This window comes from Rosa chinensis, chromosome 5 (genome assembly GCF_002994745.2).
Source record: "Rosa chinensis cultivar Old Blush chromosome 5, RchiOBHm-V2, whole genome shotgun sequence".
NCBI classification, from domain to species: domain Eukaryota; kingdom Viridiplantae; phylum Streptophyta; class Magnoliopsida; order Rosales; family Rosaceae; genus Rosa; species Rosa chinensis.
The window spans coordinates 1,267,134-1,291,257 of NC_037092.1; the positions used below are offsets into that span (position 1 = coordinate 1,267,134).

Below are 24,124 nucleotides of genomic sequence, written 5' to 3' on the forward strand. Positions count from 1 at the left end.
AAGAACTGGACCCCAAATGTCTGAATGCACGATTTCAAAGGGATTACTAGCCCTAGATGAAGAAGAAGTAAATGGTAATCTAGAGGATTTTGATAAATGGCAGACATCACATTGATTAGCTACTTTGTGCATATTTGGGAACAAAAAAGACAACACTTTCTCAGATGGATGAGCCAAACGTTGATGCCAAAGATGATGATCTTGAGCTAAATTTGAACTAGCTTGAAAAACCTTGGAGGCAAAGGAGTTTTTTGACAAATAATAAAGTCCATTCAAGAAAAAACCTTCACCAATCGTTTTCTTGGTGATGAGATCCTGAAATATAACATTATAAGGAGAGAAAATGACAAGACATTTTAAGGTATGTATAATTCTTCCAACAGACAGAAGTTGAAAAGGAAATGAAGGAACATAAAGAGCAACTGAATCAATGAGACTGGAAAGTAATTTTAGTTTTCATTTTCCTAAAACAGAAACACTTTGTCCATTTGCAACTGATACTTTAGAAGGGGTGGACAATTTTTCAAAATCATGCAAGTTTTTAAGCTTATTTGTCATGTGATCTGAAGCTCCTGAATCTATAATCCAATAATCATCCACATCACAAGCATTTAGAGCAGTTGAGAAGGATTTTAGAATACCTGAGGCTTCTCCATGTGGGACACAATCAGTTTATGTAAGAAAGCTAGCAAATTTTCCAAGGAGTGTAGTGTGGCTTTCACTCCCAGTTATAGCTGATTCTTCTTTTTCACAATGCACCTGCCTCTTGTTGAGATAGGCAGGAAATTCATTAATCAAAGCAGCGGGATTGGAGGTGAAATTCATCATACTCCCAGTAGAAGAAGCATAGAGTCAGGCTTTGAATTCCTGCTCTGATACCATGTTGAAAAACATAACTGATGGAGCAAGCTTTTCTTCTTTTTGATATGATTCAATTAACATGATCTTTTACAAGAAGGAGAAAACATATATACGGAAGGGAAGGGAAAAGGAAGACAACAAAAGGTAAAAGGGGAACAGCAAAAGGAAAAAGGAGAAAGACACAAAAACGGAAAAGAAGGAAAAGAAGAGACAGCAAAAAAAAAGTGAAAAAGAAGAGAACAACAGACAAAAAACAATTGCTGGCAATATGCCAAACTAATTGCTGGTAATATGCTAAACTCCAATAGCTGCTGTTTGAGTTCTTGTCGGTGCTCTTGGATTGCTGTCATGTGGATATAGAGTAGGGTTTTCAGAGGGTTTCAGCACTTGTTATTCAGGAGATTAGGCTTGTATTGGAAGTTTGCTTTGTATCTCAACAATTAAACCATTAAACCGTAGAATCTCTTGGTATGACATGTTGCTGGTTGCGACTTTTACTATCAAGTTATTAACGTGTCAATCTGTTCATCACGTACTCATTTAACATGTTTTGTTTGTTTTACTGGAACATATGTATACGCCTAGTTATAAGCTTTCTGGATTAGTCCACGGATGACAGTTCTACTGCCACACGTTGGATATAATATGGGTATAAGGAACAGTATGCCTTTTCCATTTTCCAGATAATAAACTAGAAATCCTTTTTAAAGGCCTTAAAGGTTTAGGATTTCTGAGTCGGGATGAATTGAATGATTCTGATGTCTGCATTAGCAGTAGTTTGGAGTCTGGACCTAGCTTGTTGCAGAACTTTGTTCATGAACGTACTTGTAGCATTAAGTTTCTATTAAAATTTAAAAGTAACCTAGCTCTCTGCGTCTCTCTGTTTGAGGCCTTGAAAATGCGGGCATCCAGTCTGGAGGATAGCAAGTTTGTGCAGCCTCCTTTTCAGCAGATCAGACATCTGATCTCATGGCAACTTTTCTGAACTCTTGTAAGTGATTTTCGTGACTTTTCCTGTTAAAACTGCCGATTTAGGCATCATGAACTACAGTCTCACACAGGAAGTCGTAGTTTTTCTTCTTGTTCACTCCTAACGCCCCCTATAATGAACTCAAGGTTGTTTGGTGTGTAATGGCATGAACAGCTTGCATATATACTCTCAGATTTGCATATAAGCATAACTACATAAATGGTCACGGTTATCCCCAGGCTTAAGAAATGTCCATTCACATTTTTGGTGTGGCTGCATGTCTCTTATGGCAACCTCACTACTTTTAAATCTCGAGTTTGACATCTAAGTTTTCAAGCCATAATTCATAACTGCAGACTCGTATGGAAAGTACTTCTACACCATCATTAATTCATTTGTGAAAATTGAAATTGAATTAAACATCATAGGCCCCAACATTCTCAGCTGTCTAATGCAATCAAGCAAGGCAACTGCAAGAGCCAATGTCTTATTGCCTTCGTTTTGTTTCATAGCGCTTCTCGCTTCTGTGATGTTTACTGGTTTTTCAGTAGAAGATCGAGCAATATACTTGGTTTTGATGGAAGAAGACTCAGTTGCATTCAATGGAGGCTCTCCATCTTTACGCCTCAACCTAAACAGGTAGGAGAAAGAACATGTTTGTTGGTTACAGAAAGAATTTGCTTTTCTTATCGTGTGATTTTCATGCATGAAACAATATTTCAGTGAAGTTTCGAAGGCTCATGTAAAGCAATTAGAGGATTCTCATGATCAACTTCTACAGAGCAATCTTGAGACCGGAAGCTACAGCAAGCTTTACAGCTTTAAACAAGTTGCAAACGGCTTTGCTGTCCATACAACCCCTTCTCAGGTACTTCAAGCTAAATCTGTTTTATTTTTTGCATTTCTGACTAAATATTATAATAATATTTATATGATCAATTTGTATTTTATTTTGTGCATTTCTGACTAAATATTGTAATAATATTTATATGATCAATTTGTATTTTATTCATCTTTTAATGTAACAAAGAAGAAGGAAAACAAAAGCTTTCATGCATTTCTTAGTGATCATGATCGAATAACATTTCAGGTTGAAAAGCTCAAGTATGCTCCAGCAGTAAAGCTGGTTGAGAGAGATAGAGGAGCAAAGTTGATGACAACGTACACTCCTCGCTTCCTTGAGTTACCTGAAGCAGTATGGACACAAGAAGGAGCCCAACGTAATGCTGGCGAAGGAATTGTGATTGGTTTTGTGGATAGTGGCATCAACCCCTGCACATCTAAGTCTTGCTTATATGATGATCCAATATTTCTCATTTTTCGGGTACTTGTGAGACTGGTCCTCTATTCCCAGCAACGTCATGCAATGGTAAAATTGTTTCAGCTAAGTTTTTCTCAGCTGGGGCTCGAGCCATTGCTACTCTCAACGGTTCGGTGGATTTTCTTTCACCCTTCGACGCAGATGGACATGGCAGGTAGCTTGAGTGACTTTAAATGCTTTTGATAATATTATTTAGTTAGTTTTATTGGAGTAATAGTTTGGTTAATAATATATAGTATGATGATGTAGAACCTAGGTGGATCAGATTAAACTCCCTAAATGCAATTGTTTGTTTATACTATATATTCTCTACACTAGCCCTATATATTGAGATTCATGAAGCGCATGCTTTTTTCAGTCATGTGGCATCAGTTGCTGCTGGAAATGCTGGAGTTCCTGTGGTTGTGAATGGCTTCAGTTATGGACGAGCTGGTGGAATGGCACCACGTGCGCGGTATGTTTTTTATATTGCTTAGTACAGCACTACTGCAGAGATATATCACAACATTAATTCTGGGATTAATCTAATCAAAACATGTGGTTCTTTTGAGTGACAGGATTGCTGTATATAAAGCTGTGTATCCTACAGTAGGAACTTTGGCAGATGTAGTTTCTGCAATTGATGAAGTAAGCAATGAAGATATGCAATTCTAGCTAGTAATTCTATAACTAGTAGCATTTGAGAATTTGTTTTATGTGTCTGTCCTTCAATTTCCTTTGTGTTAAAAGTACAGGCAATTCGAGATGGAGTGGATGTCCTAGCACTCTCTGTCGGACCAGATGAACCGCCATTGGGTAAAGTGACCTTCTTAAGCATGTTTGATGTGTTCATGCTGTATGCTCGACGAGCTGGGGTCTTCGTGGTGCAAGCAGCAAGTAATCGAGGGCCAGACCCTTCAAGTCAGTAGGTGTAGCCTCTTCCGGCACAGATAGAATTTATCCTTCTTCTATTGTTCTTGGAAATGGAGAAAGAATTGAAGGTGTGGGATTATCAGGTACATACTAATATCTCAACTTCAAGATCATGTTGACTAGATATTGTTTCCATGAATTGATTGTGTTTTTTACTTTTTTATTATTATTCAGGACCAACTTTTGGATATAGGTTACTTCAACATAGGTTGGTTTTGGCCAAGGATGCAATTAATCCAATTGGGTCATTCCCAAGAACCTATGTTGAAGAGTGCCAATTTCCACAAGCATTGGATACTAGGTTAGTTATAGGTAGTATTGTCATCTGCACATTCTCGGATGGATTCTATAACGGGAGATCCACCCTTAATGCCATCGTCAACACGGCAAGAGCTCTCGGATTTATGGGTTTTGTTCTTGTTGCAAATCCAGCCTATGGTGACTTCATTGCAGAGCCTGTTCCTTTTGCTGTTTCTGGCATTTTGGTCCCGAGTGTAACCAATTCCCAGGTACATATCACAAAGTCATATTCATAATAAAGCAGAACTAGCACAATGCACAATCTTACAAGAGTTAGTAATGAATGATAGGTTATATTACAATACTATGAACAACAAACATCCAAGGATGAGAGAGGATTTCCTACTAGACTTGCAGCAAGAGCATCAATCGGAGAAGGAAGAGCTGCTTCATTCATGGGCCAAGCACCTATTGTTAGCAGATTCTCTTCGTGAGGGCCAGATTTCATTGACAGAGACAGGAAACCTGCTGATGTACTAAAGCCTGATATTCTTGCCCCAGGGCACCAAATCTGGGGAGCTTGGAGCCCCATTAGTGCCTTAGAACCCTCAATAGTGGGTGAGTAGAAGTAGCATCTTTTTTTTTTTTGCTATTAATCTATTATAGTAATGCCTTGATATGCAAGCAAAATTAATAAACTTGCTCTTCTGTTGTTTAGGACACAGTTTTGCACTACTTTCTGGTACAACCATGGCAACACCTCAAATCGCTGGAATAGCAGCACTTATTAAGCAGTACAATCCTTCATGGACTCCTTCCATGATTGCATCTGCAATTTCCACCACGGCAACCAAGTATGATAAAAATGGAGAACTGATAATGGCTGAAGGATCTGATATAGGCAGTCAATATCCCTCCACTCCTTTTGATTTTGGAGCTGGCTTTGTCAGTCCAAGTCATGCCATGGATCCGGGTCTAGTCTTATCTTCAGGTGAAGTATACACTAGCTTTCTAGCTTGTTTGATTTTCGCTATATGAAGTAATGTTAATGGCCTTTGAATTGAAAACAGGATATGAAAACTACATCAGCTTCTTGTGCTCCCTGCATGATACCAATCCAAGTACAATAAGAACTGTCACTGGAGAATTGTGCAACAAGCCACTTGACCATCCAGCCAATCTGAACCTTCCTTCAGTACCAATATCAGCATTGAATGGGTCTCAAATAGTACGAAGGGTTTTCATGAACGTAGAGAGCAAGCCAGAGACTTACTCTAGCTCGGTGCTGCCACCAAATGGGACAACAGTAGACATATCTCCACCTTCGTTTACCATAGCTCCACAAGGCACTAAAGAGCTAGTTATACAGTTCAATGTGACCCAAGCACTGGACCAATTCACCTTTGGTGAAATCGTTCTTACAGGAAAGTTTAAATCATATTGTCAAAGATGTGACAAAGATGTGACAAAGAAGTTTAAATCGTTCTTACAGGACCAATTCACCTTTATCAGTTTTTCCAGAGTCTATATGACAAAGATGTGAATCTGTCTGATCTCACTTGCATAGTCCATGAATGATAAAAAGACCAAATAGATTCTAGAAGCGTGTCAACTGAAGTGTGAAATGAGATATGCAGTTACCTCTAAAGGTTTTCAAAAGGCCAAATGGCATACACATTCACAAAAGTATTGATCTCATTGATCATCTGACTATGCTATTTCTAATTGGCATCCTGATCTGCTAATTTTTGGCTATCTTGAAGGCATTCCTGGTATGCTTGCTTCAAGAAGATCGATGGGTATGTTCTGGTCCACATCTTTAATTCCTTTAAGCATGAGCGCCGAATTTCCTGGTCATTGTCTTTATAGACCCGAAGAAAGAACCTATTAAATGATCAGACTAATTAGGAAAGGACTCACATGAGAGATCAAGAAATCCATCAAACCAAAAAAGTCAGAATATCCTACCCCTGATAATACTGAATCACCATCTGTTCCAAATCATTCAAGTCTTGATCAATCTTCCCTTTACCACGTAGATTTGTGGCTATAGCTAACAAAGAACTGACTGTTTGGAGAGCCATCCAAATAGCAGTTTTGTTGTATCCGCTTGGGAGATGGCTGCGTAACAAAGAACCCAAGAAATTGCAATTAGAGTATGATTAGTAGATAACTAAATATATGAGTTTAAATGAGAAACTTCAATTAAGCACTAACCATGAAAATGTGGTAAAACAATCCAGACAGTCCTTCATGGTGTCAAAAAAAAGTGGCTCATTGTGAGACCACATGACCAAATTATGGCAAAAATTTTGGAGATGAACCTTGATATGTGGGAACTCATTTTGTAGGGTGTCATAGTCTCTAACCACCCCCTTAAGAGTCAAATGGTGAAGGAAACATAATACTTTGAAAAAGGAAACATAAAATATAGGCACATAAAACTTAGGAAAAGAAAATGAAACGTAAAAGGATACACTTTCAATGAACCGGATCATATCACAACGAACATCCTCAATATGATATCTTTGCAAATTCTTCTTGTTGATGGGATACCACTTGACCAGCCCTTTGTCATTAATCTTAGGAAATTCCAGTCCACATGCCTGCAAACAAATAAGTCTAATGAGTTACAATCAACAAATACACAATATCATGGAAATTGAAGCATAAAATCAAACATATTGCTGCTCACTACTACAAAAAGCTATCAACTTGACATGTATAAAAGTCTGTCCATCACATTGCTTCTGATATTTGTGATCATCAGGACAACAGGGACAGACAGTAGTGTGGTCAAGAATGACCACAAATGACTTGAAGTTGCAAAGGGGAACTCTTCTCAGTAACTGCAAGGTCATTGGAACTGAGAGATCCTAAGAACATTAATGACCATGTTCATATGGCAGCCAAAAAAAATCAAAAGACCAGTGAGGACCCTCTCAGAGAAGTACTTGATGGGTCTGTAGGAATGAAATTACACAAAACGGTTCTATATGGAAGACAATCTAAGCTGCAGTTCTTGCTTTTGCAAGTAAATTCTCATTATGAATTTGCCCAACTTGATCTGACCAGTTCCTACCATCTGTGGTACTCTTTCATCCAATTTAACATGTGATTCATGCCTGGCCAGGCAAAGGTGGCAGCAATGATCTTGAGCAAAACAGACCATGTTGCACTAGAGTGGATACCAAATTGGAAGTGATGGCCACCCATGTTTGCTATTTGGATCATCATCATCACCAGGTCTTCACACAAATTACTATTCAAGTGCTCAAATTTAAAGAACAGGGCATCTAGAACCATTTTGTATAATAAGTCGATCAAAGTGAGACATTCATCACACCACATGGAGCTCAAGTAATCAAAGAGATTGAAGATGAAGTTGGTGAAGCAGTTATATAGAAGAGTGTATAGCTGGAGGAGTACTCGATCGTATAAGAACAAGAAGGTTCGGACAAGGCCATGATGATGAACAATTATAACAATTAATCCATCTTGTAGTTCACAAACCCAAAGGAAAAAGAAAAAAGAAAAAGGCCCTCTAAAATTGTGGTTGGAAACCCAACTAGGCCTTTAGGCATAACCACCACTGTACACACACAACTATCAGATGAAAATTTTCAAAACACCAGAGTCCATTCTATCAGTGATCATTGGAAAACCAAACTCTAAGTGAATATATCTCTTAACTATTTCATCTCGGTCACACATGTTTAGCACCAGGGGTATAAGTACAAAACATGAAAAAATTTCAATTTCTTGAAATATATTGCAAATCACCGAAAACTTTGTGCGTGATAAACCAGCATTACAAACTACAAAGCCAAAACTTATAATGAGGACATCCTTACCAATTTCATCTCAACAAAATACAAAACATGAAAATTTTCAATTTTTACCTCAAGTATGAGATTGAAGAGTTCAACCCGAGCAGCATCACGATGATCATTTTTGTAAAGCCTTATCCAAGACTGTACTTTCCCACTGATGGCAGTGATATCATTATGAGGAAAGGCCATTATCTCTGCACACATTACACAACAGTTAGCGCAAAGTTTACACAAACCAGAAAGAGCAACATTCGATCAATGTGTAACACAAAATTACCTCTAAAGTTTAAGCCTTTCCGAGTTTTAGCCTTCTTGTTAGGCTTGTTCTCAACATCAGTGGTTCCAGGCCTCTTGTCACCTGGAAAGGTTGATTCTTGTGACTCCATGGCCGACCTCAAATTTTGACCGGACCGGAGCCGAGCCGAGCTGAGCTGAGCTCTCAGAGGCTTTCCCTCTTAGAAGTACTGTAGTACAGGTTTCCAATATTTCCCGCTTGGAAGTGTACTTGAGCGGGATCCCCTGCTCTTGGTGTTGGGCTTCAAATTTGGGCCTTTAGAGCATCGGAGTTCTACGGTTCGATTTTGTTTAATTTTGGGGCCTAACAAACTGTTACACAACCAAAAAATTATCGTACACTCGTGGTCTATTATCACGTCTTTTGTGTTTTTTTTTTTTTTTTTTGATGACAACGTCTCCTGTGGTTTGGAATAATACTTATAAGTCAAGCATTGTAAGTCAGCACAACAACTCCTAGATTTGAATCCAATGACGGAGAATAATGAGCATTTCCAACCGCCTTTACTATTTTTCACCATTACATCCAAATGCAACTGCAGTATGTAGTTGAGCATGACTAATTACAAAATTAACTGACAACTTGAGCGGAACCGGTTATGATTTTTTGTCTGACAAGAAAGGTTTAGGTTAGGGAGAGGGCGAGAGGCTGCTCACAAACTGAGACTCGTTAAACTGCCACCAAAGCCCATAATGAAAGAGCCCAACTTTCAAACCATGACGAAACTGACATAATGGTGAGAGCCTTTCCCTCATTTATTTAGTAACTTTCCATAGTCGCATAATGCAATCTATCCGGACCATACATAGCCCAAATTATTATTATATATACTAAAGTTGTAGCTCTCAATGAATATACCCATATTGATCTACTATTTTAGCCTTAATGTTGTGTTTATTACGGGACCGTGACCACTTACCCAATTTCAGCATAAAAATTGTTCACTTACTCCACTAAGAGTTTTTTAACCCCATTTACCCAATCTAACATCTACGGACTGTATTGCCCTCATTTTAATTAATATATTACACTCATCTCTCTCTCAAACTCTCTCTGTCCCCCCTCCCTTCTTCGATCTATTCTCTCTCTCCTCCCCCTCACCGATTTCTCTCTCTCTTTCTCTCAACTCGTCTCAGACTCTTCTTGAATATATACTCTTCGTACTTGTGCCATGAGAACCAAATCCCACCGATTAAAACCAACAACCTGAAACCACAAGCAATCAACACAATCAAAATCAGAGTCCTTTTCTTCTTACCTGAGCTGGCCATCTTGAAATCGAGCTGAAAGAAGCACTTGGCGTTGCCATGATCGGTCGGACAGTACGGATTGGCAAACGCGGCAGCATAAATCGACGGGTAGGCGGTGTAGCCGGAGACGTTCCCAATGGATTCTCCGGTCAAATAGGTGGTGGAGAGGCTGGTGGTGCAGGCGGCGCAGGGGGAGTTGTTCTCGAGCGACTGGTTGCAGTTGGAAACGACGCCGTCTAGGGCGGTTTGGCTGACGAGGTCCTCGAATTGGGCCTTGATGGTGATGTTCATGCAGCCCTGGGAGATCCAGGAGGTCTCGAAGCCGCAGGTAGAGCGAATGTCGAAGTCGGCGACGAATTTGTCAGCGAGGGTTTGGTAGGCGGACCAGCAGGCGTTAGGCGGGGGGAGGAAGTTGCCGGTGAGCTGGAGGTAGTGGGAATCGACGAGGCGGAGGCCCTGGAGGATGTACTGGCACTCCATGTTCTGGTTCATTTGGGGGCGCTTGGAGCCCGGGTCGAACTGCTGCAGGATCGTGAAGTTGAGCATCACTTTTTTACCCCATTACTATCCTTCTCAACTCCAGACTCTCTTTTTTGCCGCATATTACATTGTTCTTCAATATGGGATGTTGCTTGTAGTGATTGTTTTGTTTATTATGATTTGGTTGGGCAATAATAAGATCATTAGTGGGCAATAAAACGATTATTGGAAGATAATAATAAGATTATTGGTTGCAGTAAAAAGATTATTGGGGGGCAATAAAATGTTTATTGGGCCAATAATAAGATTATTGGGGGGGGGGGGGGGGGGGGGCAATAATAAAATTATTTATTTGGATAACCTCCGAAAGCTTTCAAAATTCAAAACACCTTCATTTTCACAAATCATTGATCCCTAATAAACTTGTTATTGGGGAGCAATAATATGATGACTGGGTATTATTGGGGGGTAATAAAATCAGACGCCGAAATCCGGTCACCGGTCCGGTAGCCGGATTCGGGATTCCGGTCACTGGAGTCTGCGGCCGGCCATTGGTCACCGGAGTCCGGCAAGGTCTCCAATGACTTCTCTCACTAAGTGACAAAGAAGGAAAGGGCAAAATTGTCCCAAAAATAAATAAAAATGAATAAAAAAAATACTTAATTGGGTATTAGGGAAATAATCTCTTAGAGTGTTTGGGTAAGTGGACAATCTCTTAGAGTGTTTGGTAAGTGGGCAATTTTTAAGCTAAAATTGGGTAAATGATCATTTCCCTTTATTACTATTCTTCCCCTCATGCATGTTTTGTCTCTCTCCCACTACTTCGGTTTTGGGTTTTGGTTTGTTCCCGATGAGAATGTGAGAGAGAGAGAGAGAGAGAAGGGAGTTATCGCCAATTGAAATATGCTCTCTTCATTTTTGTGGGATTAAATTTGAGATTACTTTGCTTTATTACCCGTAAAAAGAGAGACTCCCGATAAGAGAAAAAAAAAGAGAAAGAAGTCATCGCTACAAAAACCTCAAAACCTTATTAGCTACAGCATTACGCGGGCGAGTTTTCTAGTAGACTCCAAACTTCCACATCATAAGAATTAAAAGCCCCCTTTCAAAAAAAAAAAAAAAAAGAATTAAAAGCCCATACCTAGAGAAAAAGAATAAAAAAGGCATCTATGGGCTAACCCCAGAACCCACTATAAGGCGCGTACGTACGTTTGTATCTCACAATTCACTCTCTCTCTCTCTCTCTCTCTCTCTCTCTCTCAATGGACGGTATGCTTTTTGTTTTTCGATTTAGGGTTTTGAGCATTATTTGCTTGCTTTGCTTTTCTTGACAATTCACAGTATGCTTTTTGTTTTTCGATTTAGGTTTTGAGCACGATTTGCTTGCTTTGATTTTATTGACAATTCACAGTAAGCTTTTTGTTTTTCGATTTAGGTTTTGAGCACGATTTGCTTGCTTTGCTTTTCTTGTTTACGTGTTTGAAAAGATTAGTAAAATTCTGTTCTTATATTTATGGATTCGAATTTCGCTAGTGTATTACAGTATCATATTTGAATTTGATTCGAGAAATGTCAATGTCAAGATCATGATCCTGGTCATAAAATTCATCAAGCGAATTCACATGCTTCAATGGTCATAAAAATTTCAGATATAACTGGTTAACATCTTTACCTTTACTGCACTTGAAGATCTACTTGTGTTTTCTTATGTAAAATGGGCTTTGAATGGTAGGTTTAGACCGTCTAGCTTTACCTAAGATATCCAGAGCCAGACCTGACATGAGACTCGTGAGTCGGTCATCTCAGGCCTAATGTCTCGTCGGGCCTAATTTTTTTTCTAGGGGTATTTCAAAAGATTATTAAGTAAATAAAATGTATGTTTTTTCCTAAACAATAAGATTGGATTAGTTGGCAAGTTGCATTCATGGTTTGAATCTCCTTTCAATTGTGTATTTATTTTTCTTTTCAGTTGTTTTTTTGGTATTTTTTTTTCTCTTCTTTTCTATAAAAAATGTAGGCCAATTTTTATTTTTCGTCTCAAGCCTCAAAATCTCAAGTCCGGGCCTGAAGATATCCTTTCTGCTTGCTGGAAATTAGTTGCCTAAGTTTTTCGTGTAATTGGCTTAATGAGTTAAAATCCTCCTATGCATGCAGTTAACTATTTAAGTTTGTGTTCTGCTATGCTTACACAATGGGCTTCGAGATGCTACTAGTTTTGTCTCTCACAATTTAGGTTAAACGTTCCTGTGATGTCATATGATAGGAACAATCACTGTTCATTGCAGGCCTTCTTCTGCTTTAAACCCACTAGCTGGTACTTTGGCCAAACCATATTGTAGGACCCAATAGTCCTATCTAGGATAGTTAACTACAGTGTTCAGTTGGTAACATCTTTTGTAATCTTTATATGTTATCCTTGGAACTCTGTTATGAAGGAGATGAATATGAAGTATTTTTAAGTTTCTTATGTTGTTTCTTTCATTTTGGTCAAGTTGAGTCTATCAACTGTTAACAAAGCATGGTTAGAACCGTGCAAGCTTCCGCTCCCTCCTCCACCCCAGTCTCATCCGCCCATGTTCCACCACCACCCCCGCCCCCAATCCTTCAGCTAGCTTCTTCCTCTTATCAACCCACGGGTGAATCAGAACCCTTGAAAAGGACAGAGTTCGGCAATTCTTTGGCTCTTCTGCAAGAGGAATTCCACCACTCTATTGATGCCACCAACCATAATCACACTTCCTTTGAAAATCACATCACTGCACAATTGGCAGCCTTGCAAAGCACGATGGTGCATGGTTTCACCAGACAACCCCAACCCATTTACTTTTCTACCCCATCCACTCCAACTTCCACCCCTTCTTTTCAAATACCTCCACAGCCTCAGACACCAGCCAACGTTCCCCCAATCACTTTTGGTTCCATTTCAACACCGGTCACTGCATGGCAAGAGCTGAACTCTTCCACTCAATTACCGTCCCTCACTGCGTCTATTTTGACCATCTCAGCGGCAATCCTCCATACACCACCCCCATTGCACTCTGCACCACCACAATATTCTACTATTACATCATTTCCATTCCCCACCTGGCCACCACTCACAACCAACACCTCATCACTTCCTGCGTTCAACATCCCACCTCATACCACCACTCATATTCCCCGAACCCATAACCAAACCCACACCACATATCCCTATGATCCTCAATACTTCAGACCCCCGAAAATTGATTTACCTCGATTCACGGGCGATGATGCAATCGGATGGGTTTCCCTGGCAGAATGATATTTAAGAACCCAGAGAGTCCCGCCGTCGGAAAAAGTGGCCATTGCGGCATCCCACTTCGGGCCTGATGCTTGTTTTTGGATGAACTCATTTGAACAGCGCCATCCAGCCATTACTTGGGAACAATTCGTACCAGCCTTCTTGGCTCATTTTGGTGCGGGTGTTAATCACGACTTCAAGATCGCTTTGTCCCATCTTCAACAAACCTCCACCGTCGAAATCTTCATCACGGCATTCACCAAATTGTCATGCCGAGCTCCGGATTGGAATGACAATCAGCTTTTACCAATGTTTTTGGGTGGTTTGAAACCTATGATCAGACATGAGGTCGTCTCCTTCAACCCTCTCACGTTGACGGAAGCGCAACGCCTAGGGCGATGTTCCGAAGCTAAGCTGTAGGAAACCCAATCAACCTCCGAGTTCCGTACTCAGAGATTCACACGGCCATACCCATGGTCCCATGCGGCTCGTCCTCACAGTGCCATACCTTACTCACCCACTCCACCTAGTCCTTCCCGCTATCACACACCCATACCCTCATCTATCCCCACCCAAACAGTCACACCTAACCACCCACCATTCACCAAACACACACACAATCGCACTCATCGTATCTTGTCCACAACAGAACAACATGAGAGAAGGGCCAAAGGCCTATGCTTCAACTGTGACGAACAGTGCTCCCCCACTCACTCATGTAAACAACCATTTTTAGCCATCTTGGAAACCCCACACCATGCCTAGTGACGAAAGTTCTGACACACAAGATTTCCATGACTGCAATCCTACCCTAGCTGAATCAAATCAAGAAACTGAGGAAGCTTACCCACTCTACGCCATCACCCATACGGTTGTTGGTGAAATGATGCGACTTCCGGGCTCAATCGATAATACAGCTGTCAACGTATTTATCGACTGTGGAGCCGCCAGAAACTTCCTCCATCCTGATATCGCGTGCCGCCTTCAATTACAGACATCCAGCGCAGGCGGTCTTCGATTTCGTTCAGCTTCAGGGGAACCACTCCTTCCTTCCGGCATTGTGCACAATGTGAGAGTCCGAATACAGAACTACTCCTTCACCAACTCTTTCCTCCTCTTATCAGTCACCGGCTGCGACTTGGTTTTGGGAGCCCAGTGGCTCAACACATTGGGCTTAATTGCATGGCATTTCCAAGAAAAGATTATGGGTTTCTACACAGAAGGCCACTTTCATGTGTTGAAAGGGATCACTATGCACCACCAATCGGCCCAAACCCAAGATCTTTTTGCCCTTCTTCCATTTGAACATTGGGATCCCGTGGCCCAAACTCCTCCTCCTTCAAGCATACCACAATCCGCAACCCATCCACTACATATACAAATTCTTATCAACTCATTTCACGACATTTTCTCTAACCCACAGAGCTTACCCCCATCTCGGCCCATTGATCATCGTATTAACCTCCTACCTAACACAACTCCAATAAATGTCCGCCCCTACCGTTACCCCCATTCCCAAAAAACCGAACTTGAGAACCAAGTGGCGGAAATGTTGACAAAAGGGTTAATCCGCCCTAGCTCTAGCCCTTTCTCATCACCGGTTCTTTTGGTCAAAAAGAAAGAGGGCTCATGGAGGTTTTGTGTCGATTACCGGTCATTAAATGCAGCAACAGTCAAGGATCGTTTCCTCATTCCCGTGGTAGATGAACTCTTAGACGAGTTACACGGTGCTTCATATTTTACAAAGCTTGATCTACGATCCGGCTACCACCAAGTGAGAATGGCTGTGGAGGACATCCCGAAGACGGCATTTCGAACACATGAAGGTCACTTTGAATTTGTTGTGATGCCTTTTGGACTTACAAATGCTCCATCCATATTTCAAGCACTAATGAATCAAGTTTTCAAGCCTCTTTTACGCAAAAGCGTGTTAGTATTCTTCGACGACATATTGGTATATAGCACGGATTTGCAAACTCATGTGGTGCACCTCGAGGAGGTATTTTCATTACTTAGGGCCAATCTCCTGCAAGTCAAAATGTCCAAATGTGTATTTGCTGCAGTCCAAGTTGAATATTTGGGCCATATTATCTCATCAAGTGGAGTTGCGGTTGACCCAACCAAAGTACAGGCTATTCAAAATTGGCCCAAACCAACAACCCTCAAGGGCCTGCGCGGATTTCTTGGCATTACTGGATACTATCACCGTTTTATTCAACATTACGGTCTCACCGCCCACCCACTGACTGCTATGCTAAAGATCGACAATTTCAAATGGACTCCAGCTGCCGAAATTGCTTTCGACAACTTGAAACGCACCCTCATGACAACGCCGGTCTTAGCCTTACCAGATTTCTCAATTCCCTTCATTATAGAAACAGACGCTTGCGGTCTCAGTATCGGCGCTGTGCTATCTCAACGCAAGCATCCGATTGCGTTCCTGAGTCAGCCTTTTTCTCCTCGGAATCAATTGCTATCGGTGTAGGATAAGGAGATGCTGGCCATCATGCAAGCCATAGATAAATGGCGCCCCTATCTCTTGGGCCATCAGTTCACCATCATCACCGATCACCAGACTTTAAAGCATCTCTTGGATCAGCGGATTTCGACCCCTTCTCAACACAAATGGCTTGCCAAACTCATGGGTTATCACTACAAGATTGAATACAGGCCGGGACACTTGAATACAGTCCCTGATTTACTGTCTCGCCGCCACGAATTGTGCCCAGTTCAAGCTATTTCCGCACCGGTGTTCAACGGTCTGGAGCACATCACCCAAGCCTGCGTTCGAGATCCCCAATCCCAGGCCATCATCTCTCAATTACAGATGAGTCAAACCAGCAAAAAAGGTTTTTCTTGGCTCAATAATCATCTGCTATATAAAGGCAAGTTCTTTGTCCCTTCTTCATCTGACTGGCGCACTAAACTACTCAATGAGTTTCATTCCTCTCTGCAAGCAGGGCATTCGGGTTACCTACGCACTTACCATAGGCTTTCCCGCAATTTTGTGTGGTCGGGTATGCGCAAGGAAATCAAAAATTTCATTGCTGAGTGTGATCACTGCCAACGCCAGAAATATGAAACCCTTAAGCCTCCCGGCCTCCTAAACCCCCTCCCAATTCCTGATCACATTTGGCTTGACATATCGATGGATTTTGTGGATGGCTTACCTCTCTCTCAAGGCCATAACGCTGTCTTGGTTATGGTAGACAGATTATCCAAATACAGCCACTTTATACTAGTTTCCCACCCATATACAGCCACTCTAATTGCCGAGGTTTTCATGAGAGAAGTGTTTCGGCTCCATGGCATGCCGAGATCTATTGTCAGTGATCGCGACCCGATCTTCATTAGCCATTTTTGGGAGGCATTTTTCAAGCTGCAAGGCACCAAGCTGTGTCGGAGCTCTGCTTATCACCCCCAGACAGATGGTCAGACGGAAGTGGTGAATCGCTCGCTAGAACACTACCTCAGATGCTTTGCCACAGATAAACCAACATCTTGGAGTACATTGCTAAATTGGGCAGAGTGGTGGTACAACTCCACCTATCATTCTACCATAAAAATGACTCCTTTTCAAGCGGTTTTTGGCGTACCACCGCCTACGATCTCGGCCTATCTCCCAGGTTCAACCTCAGTCAATGCGGTTGACTTTGCTCTCAAGTCTCGTGATGAACTCATTGATCTGCTCAAATTACATATGCAAAATGCCCAAAACCTTATGAAACAGCAAGCAGATAATAGTCGGACCGAACGGGAATTGGATATCGGGAATTGGGTATTCCTAAAGTTACATCCTTACAGGCTCTTTGCTCAAGCATCCCTCTCATTAACTATCCCTACGCTACTATGGTCCTTTTCAAATCCAGGCACGGATTGGAAAGGTTGCTTATCGATTGTTGCTCCCTTCAACTTGTCGTTTGCATCCTGTTTTTCATGTCTCTCTCCTCAAACGATGCTTGGGCCAAGGCACCCCTCTCACTACCACACTACCAGAGTTTGATGAGAAAGGAGAACTACTGTGGTACCCTGAGAAAGTCTTGAACATGGCAGTGGTCAAGAAAAAGAAGCGTAACATCACTCAATGGTTGGTTCAATGGTGCGGCCTTCCTGCTACAGATGCCACTTGGGAGGATGCACACACAATCACGGCTCGTTTTCCAGCTTTCGGTGCCTGAGGTTAGGCCCTATCTTAAGGGAGGAAGATTTGATAGGAACAATCACTGTTCACCGCAGGCCTTCTTCTTCTTTAAGCCCACTAGCTGGTATTTTGGCTAAACCATATTGTAGGACCCAGTAGTCCTATATAGGATAGTTAACTACAGTGTTCAGTTGGTAACATCTTTTGTAATCTTTATATGTTATCCTTGGAACTCTGTTATGAAGGAGATGAATATGAAGTATTTTTAAGTTTCTTCTGTTGTTTCTTTCATTTTGGTCAAGTTGAGTCTATCATCATATCATGTAGATATATTTGCTAACAGCTGCTGGCACTGGGAACAGTACATCGTGGGACAAGGAGCCTCCAATCGTAGATGATGGCTCCCCTATGGTACGTTGCTGCAGCAAAAGGAAGATAAGGGTATGCTTTTAATTTTTGTTTGTGTGCAAGCTTATCTGGATTTGCTTGGCCCATGTGTTTTGAGAGGAAAAAAACTGCTGTTATCCTTTTGAATTTATTCATGGTTCATTCTGAAATTTTCTTTTGATATTGGCAATACTATCTGGACGGAAAAAAAATATCTACCGTTGGTTATCCAGTAGAAGTTTGTTTGTGTATCGTAGTTGATCGATTTGATTTTATTATTGTTTTAAGAATTATGTATAAAGGTTAGGTTTCTAGAGGCCTTTTTTATTTATTTCAGGTTTTCTCCTTTCGTTTTCGGAACATATTGAGTTTCATTATTTGAATGATAGAATAAAAGAGTAGAGGGTCTTTAATATTAATATGGGAAGCTTCTAACTTTTCAGTTGTTTAGAGATATAATGCATTCAATCACTACTAAATTATTTCTTTTCCCCGAGTGTTTGAAGTAGGTGACATGACTTTTCTATTCAATCAAATTAAACTATGCATGGATTGTTTATAACTTGACCACTGCTAAGCTTGAACTTGAAGAGAGATGGTGTGTGGCATGGCTTGTTGATACAAGTGTTATTGATACAAGTGTATGAGTAGCTTACCTAATATGTATTGTTCTAGATTACAAATTGCTCTTGGGAACATGTATCTCTGAGAGTTAACATTATTTTGGTTTTGCTTCTGTTTAACAAACATTCAGGTACCGGTGCCAAAGAAGATAGTGATCGATGTAGAAGAAGTTAGCGCTACAGAAGAAGATTATGATTCAGCAGACTCCTATATGTTAGATAATTATGTTCATGAAGATGTTGGTAGAATTTATGAATATTGTGCAAACGTTGCGGTAACAAGGATGGCTACCCTGCTGGTGTGGATCCAGTCAAATGTCATATTTGTGGTATCAGTTGTGAGTTTACTGAATACTGTCTGTCTGGGGTGCTCAATAAGTGTTTCGAGAAGGGTTTTATGCTTCCAAGGAGTAGGGAAGGATCATGTGACTCTGGATATGTTCCTCCAGCCTACTAAGATGAGCTATCAACAAACTGTAGGGATGGTTTGATTTTGTTGTTTTTTAATGAAAAACAATTTTTGTGCTGTGCATTTAGTTGACTAAAGCAGTTCTATGTGTGTATTTTCGGCATAACAATACACATTTTTTTTTTCAGACAAAAAAAAAAAGTGTGTATTGTTGTGCCGAAAATTAATTCAATATCCAGAATGTAGAAGGCACTTTATCTATTATCTTATACTCTGAATGACATGCTTGTCAAAATACATTATTTTACATGAACAAGTTTGTTTTTCATTTTCTTTTTTCAGGAATATTGAATTGCCTACTGAGGTAATACAAAACTTTGAAACCAAAATTGTACACAGAGCATTACTGAACTTAAAACAGTATGTGATACAGTGACAGAACTTGAAACTTGTCTTTGAGGGGGCGCCAAAAAAAAATATAATATTTTTGTACGAGAAAATTTTACTATAAAATTAAGAGAAGTTTTAAATACACACCCCTAATTACTTAATACACACTCCTTACTTAATACACCTACCATTTAATTTCTCATTCTAATATTTTACTAAATACACAACCCAAATTACCTAAAATATCCTTAAACTAAAAAAAATCCTGAAATACACTATTATTTAACTACATTAAGGCTACTATTTAAGTTGATTAGTATATATAATTGGCCATATTAATTACTAGTGTTAGTTATTGGGAAATCCATAAAGATTTATTATTGTTCCCTTCAAATAGGTGCTTAGAAATAGGTTTTGTATTATTTGAGTTCTCATTCACCAAACACATAAACACCCTATTGATCAAGTATAAAATTTGGAGTCGAACATTCAACCAAAATTGTATCAGTAGTTTCTCCACAATGGCAAAACTACGAAGTTGTCATTGGATGGTCAAACAAATTAACAATTACAAAGTTTTATACATGTGATGTTTTATATTAGATAATAAATTGACTAATCATAACTTTTAGGGAAAAAAAATCAACTAAAACGTGGAAGTAAAGCGATATATGTTTTTAAAACAATGGCATTAAATGATTTTGAAATTCTAAATTATATGGTCTCTCACCCCATTTAATTACAATTTATTTAAGGAAAATTTAAATTAGATGGTTTCTAACTTTATTCTTGTTTTAAATGAGGATGCCATTTATAGAAGTTCATTGTGTTTATAATTATAGAATAATATAAGGAAGATATGATTATTCTTATTTTTCTTCTAATATATAGATGTCTATTTTGGTCATTTAATCTACCTATGAAATCTGATTTGAAATTTTAAAATAATAGGGATGTGTATTAAGTAGTTTAGGGTGTGTATTTAAAATTTCTCTAAAATTAAAGATACAGAAAAAAATAAAAGATGAAAGTTGTGCAATAAAATTTAACTTCTTTTTCTCATTTTTGAAACCACATATTAAGGAATGTATTAATATCGTCCTCTTGCTATGCGCCTCATTTAAAGTTTTGTACAATTTTATAAGATATATCAAGGCAATTAATTAAGGTATTACGATTTTCCTTTCTAAATATATATTGAGTGTTAATCTTCAATTTGAAGGGACCAAGACTGGCATTTATTGTGTAAATACTTGTCATTTATGAGAAATATATAAGTTGCACATTATTTTCCAATACCATTTGGTCTAGTGACATAGTCTCCTCTTCATAAGTAGGAGGTTATGAGTTCGACTCACGAAAGACTAGTTATAACATTTAAGTTATTTGGCTTTTTGAGTACAAAATTAACTAACAACTTGAGCGTAACCGATTATAATTCGTTTTTAAGACAAAAAAGAAAAATTTATGTTCGGAAGAGGCTGCTCCCCAACCAAGACTCACTGAACAACCACCAAAGCCTTGATTATGGCTCCATATTTCAAATCATTGACATAAAGGCGACTCGTGAGAGCCTTTCCCTAAATTATTTAGTAATTTTCATTATGGCAATCTATCCGGACCACACAAAGCCCAGATAGACTCTAAACTTCACAACATAGGAACTAAAAGCCCAGGACTAGACTCAGGTCCAGGCCCACGATCCGCAATAACCCCAGAACCCACTAAAAGGCGCGTTGGTTTTTATTTCACAACTCAAACTCTCTCTGTCTCTCTCACTCAAAGCCATGACCGACGTCGAGAGCCGGAACCCTAATTTGGACCGTCCGGCGAAGCGCCGAGTGGAAGAACTCGATGAGGACGATTTGGGCAAAAGCCCTAAGCAGACGAAGCGCCGAAGGGAAGAATTCGATGAGAGCGGTATGCTTTTCGTTCTTTTGATTTAGGGTTTTGAGCACGATTTGCTTGCTTTGCTTTGCTTTTCTTGTGTACGTGTTTGAAAGATTAGTAAATTCTGCTATCGTATTGAAAATGTTCTGGTTTGTTGATTCGAATTTCGCTAGTGTATTACAGCATCATAATTGTATTTGATTCGAGACTATCTTTGTATCTTTATCCATGGAAATTTGCTAGAAAGTTAGAAACTCAAGATCATGATCCGGTCATGAAATTCATCTAAGGGAATTCACGTGCTTCAACAGCAATAAAAATTGTATCAAGTTTCAGATATAACTGATTAACAACGTTACCTTTATTGTGTTTCAAGCTGTACTTACGCTTTCACTGTGAAAATAAAAACGTAAACTGGACTTCGGTTCAACTGTGTGATGGTTTAGACCTATGATGTCCTTCCTGCTAGAATTAGTTGCCAAGTTTTTTGTGTAATTGGCTTAATGTGTTACGATCCTCGAATACATGTATATTTAAGTGTGTGTTCTGCTGTGCCGACACAATGGGCTTTGAGATGCTACTAGTTTTGACTCCTTCAACTTAGGTTTCCGTGCTCCTCTTCTTATGACATTATGTTGATATATTTGCTTACAGCTGCTGGCACTGGGAATGGTACATTGTGGAACAAGGAGCCTCCAATGGTAGATGATGGATCTGCTGATGGCTTCCCTTTGGTGCTGCCGCAAAAGGAAGATAAGGGTATGCTTTTAATTTTTGTTTGTGTGCAAGTTTATCTGGATTTGCTTGGCCTATGTGTTTTAAGAGAAAAACTGTAATTCCTTTGAATTTATTTATGTTTCATTCTGAAATTCTCTTTTGATATTGGAAATGCGATTTGGACGGAAAAACAAAGTCTGCCATTGGTTATCCAGTAGAAGTTTGTTTGTGTAGTACAACATCATAGTTGATTTGCCTGGCCCATGTGTTTTGGGAAAAAAAAATTGCTGTTATCCTTTTGAATTTATTTATGGTTCATTCTGCAATTCTCTTTTTATATTGGAAATGCTATATGGACGGAAAAAAAAGTCTGCCATTGGTTATCCAGTAGAAGTTTGTATTTGTAGTACAATATCATAGTTGATTTGATTTGAATATAGTCTTAAGAATTATGTACAAAGGTTAGATTTCTAGAGGCCATTTTTATTTTATTTTATTTCAGGTTTCTCTTTTCGTTATGGGAACATAATGAGTTTCATTATTTGAATGATAGAATAAAAGAGTAAAGGGTCTTTAATTTTAATATGGGAAGCTTTTAACTTTTCAGTTTCCAATAAAGATAGAAGGTCTAGTTTAGAGATATAATGAAATTCTCAATAATTTCTTTCCCTGGAGTGTTTGAAGTAGGTGATATGACTTTTCTATTCTATCAAATTAAACTATGCATGGATAAGACCACTGCTAAGCTTGAACTTGAACTGATGGTTTTCTGTTGGCTGTATTTGAATGAGGGCCTTTAATCTAAGTGTGGGATGGCTGATTGATACAAGTGTATGAGTAGCTTATGTAATATGTATTGTTCTAGCTTACAAATTGCGCTTGGGAACATCTATTTCTGGGCCTTAACATTTTTCTGTTTTGCTTCTGTTTAACAAACATTCAGGTAGCGGTGGCAACGAAGATAGTGATGTAGAAGAAGTTAGCTCTGCAGAAGAAGATTCTGATCCACCAGAGTTTATACTAAATTGTGGTGGTGGTCTGGATGAGGGTGACTATTTTGGATATTGTGAATTATGTGTCGACAATGAAGTCTGCAAAGGTTGTGGTAACAAGGATGGCAGCCCTGTACGTGAGGAATAATGTTTGAATCCATTGGAATGTAGAATTTGTGGTACCAGTTAGCATAGGACTGAGAACTGTGCATCTCGGCTGATGAATAAGTAGGGGAAGGAGCAGGAAGAAAGGGAGAAGATGATGCTTTCAAGGAGTAGGGTTGTGGTGGATTAGGTGACTCTGGATATGTTGTTCCTCCAGCCGTCTAATACGCAGATTGAACTTTCCGAATGTAATAGGGGACTTTATCTATTATCTAATACTCTAAATGACATGCTTGGCAAAATACATTATTTTACATGAACTAGTTTGTTTTTCAATTTTTCTGTTCAGGAATATTGGATTGCCTGGGTGGGTATACAAAGCTGTCAAACCAAAATTGAACACATAGCGTACCTACTGAACGTAAATAGCGTGGGATGTGCATTGACTTGTGGTGGATTTTAGCGGAAGTATGATTCCGACTAATTTTTATGGCGGTTGCTGTTGCAATGATTTACTTAGGTTTTTGTGTTTTTTTTTTTTAAGTTACATTGTTCGGCCCTTCCTTCAACCCCGGACGATTAGGTGATAATCTCAAGAGTTGTTTTATTCATTAATCTCACGGGTGGTTCTATTTAAATCTCCCGATTTGTCATTTAGACCTCTCTTTTTAATATTTTTAATTAAACTTCATATGTTACCTCTATATTACACTGACAAGTTACAATTCCGTCCACATTTACTTCTACCTATTCATCACCATCTTCACACACCATTCATGTTCATTGCTTATAACACTTTGCCCATACACATAATCCATGCCATTAGTGTTACCAACTTATAAGATTCTGATTATAACAAATAAATAATCAAAACATAAATTAATAAACTTAGATAAGGGCATAGAGAAGAGAAGAGAAGACTAATGAGAATCATATGCTAGAATGCATCCAAATCAAATATAATTACAATCCAATTGAATCTGGAAACATAACTATGCAGTCTATATTATAAGAACCCATTATTCAATCCAATTGTCATGACCGTG

General features: G+C 39.4%; 2 protein-coding genes and 1 pseudogene across 2 annotated transcripts; 2 read left to right on the forward strand and 1 right to left on the reverse strand.

The window, feature by feature from the left end:
* Positions 1-878: 878 nt before the first annotated feature.
* Positions 879-5,847, forward strand: LOC112168422 (annotated as a pseudogene).
* An 85-nt stretch (positions 5,848-5,932) lies between these two features.
* LOC121049618 lies at positions 5,933-8,523 on the reverse strand. Its single transcript, XM_040507433.1, has 6 exons — positions 8,415-8,523; positions 8,207-8,331; positions 6,782-6,910; positions 6,522-6,679; positions 6,273-6,425; positions 5,933-6,188 (listed from the first exon to the last, which is right to left on the reverse strand). Exons 1-6 carry the CDS (start codon positions 8,521-8,523, stop codon positions 6,026-6,028), a joined length of 837 nt encoding a protein of 278 aa, XP_040363367.1. The 3' UTR covers positions 5,933-6,025.
* A 12,592-nt stretch (positions 8,524-21,115) lies between these two features.
* On the forward strand, positions 21,116-23,480 carry LOC112202414. Its single transcript, XM_024343428.2, has 3 exons — positions 21,116-21,294; positions 21,919-22,023; positions 22,925-23,480. Exons 1-3 carry the CDS (start codon positions 21,162-21,164, stop codon positions 23,119-23,121), a joined length of 435 nt encoding a protein of 144 aa, XP_024199196.1. The 5' UTR covers positions 21,116-21,161; the 3' UTR covers positions 23,122-23,480.
* The last annotated feature ends 644 nt before the right edge of the window (positions 23,481-24,124 follow it).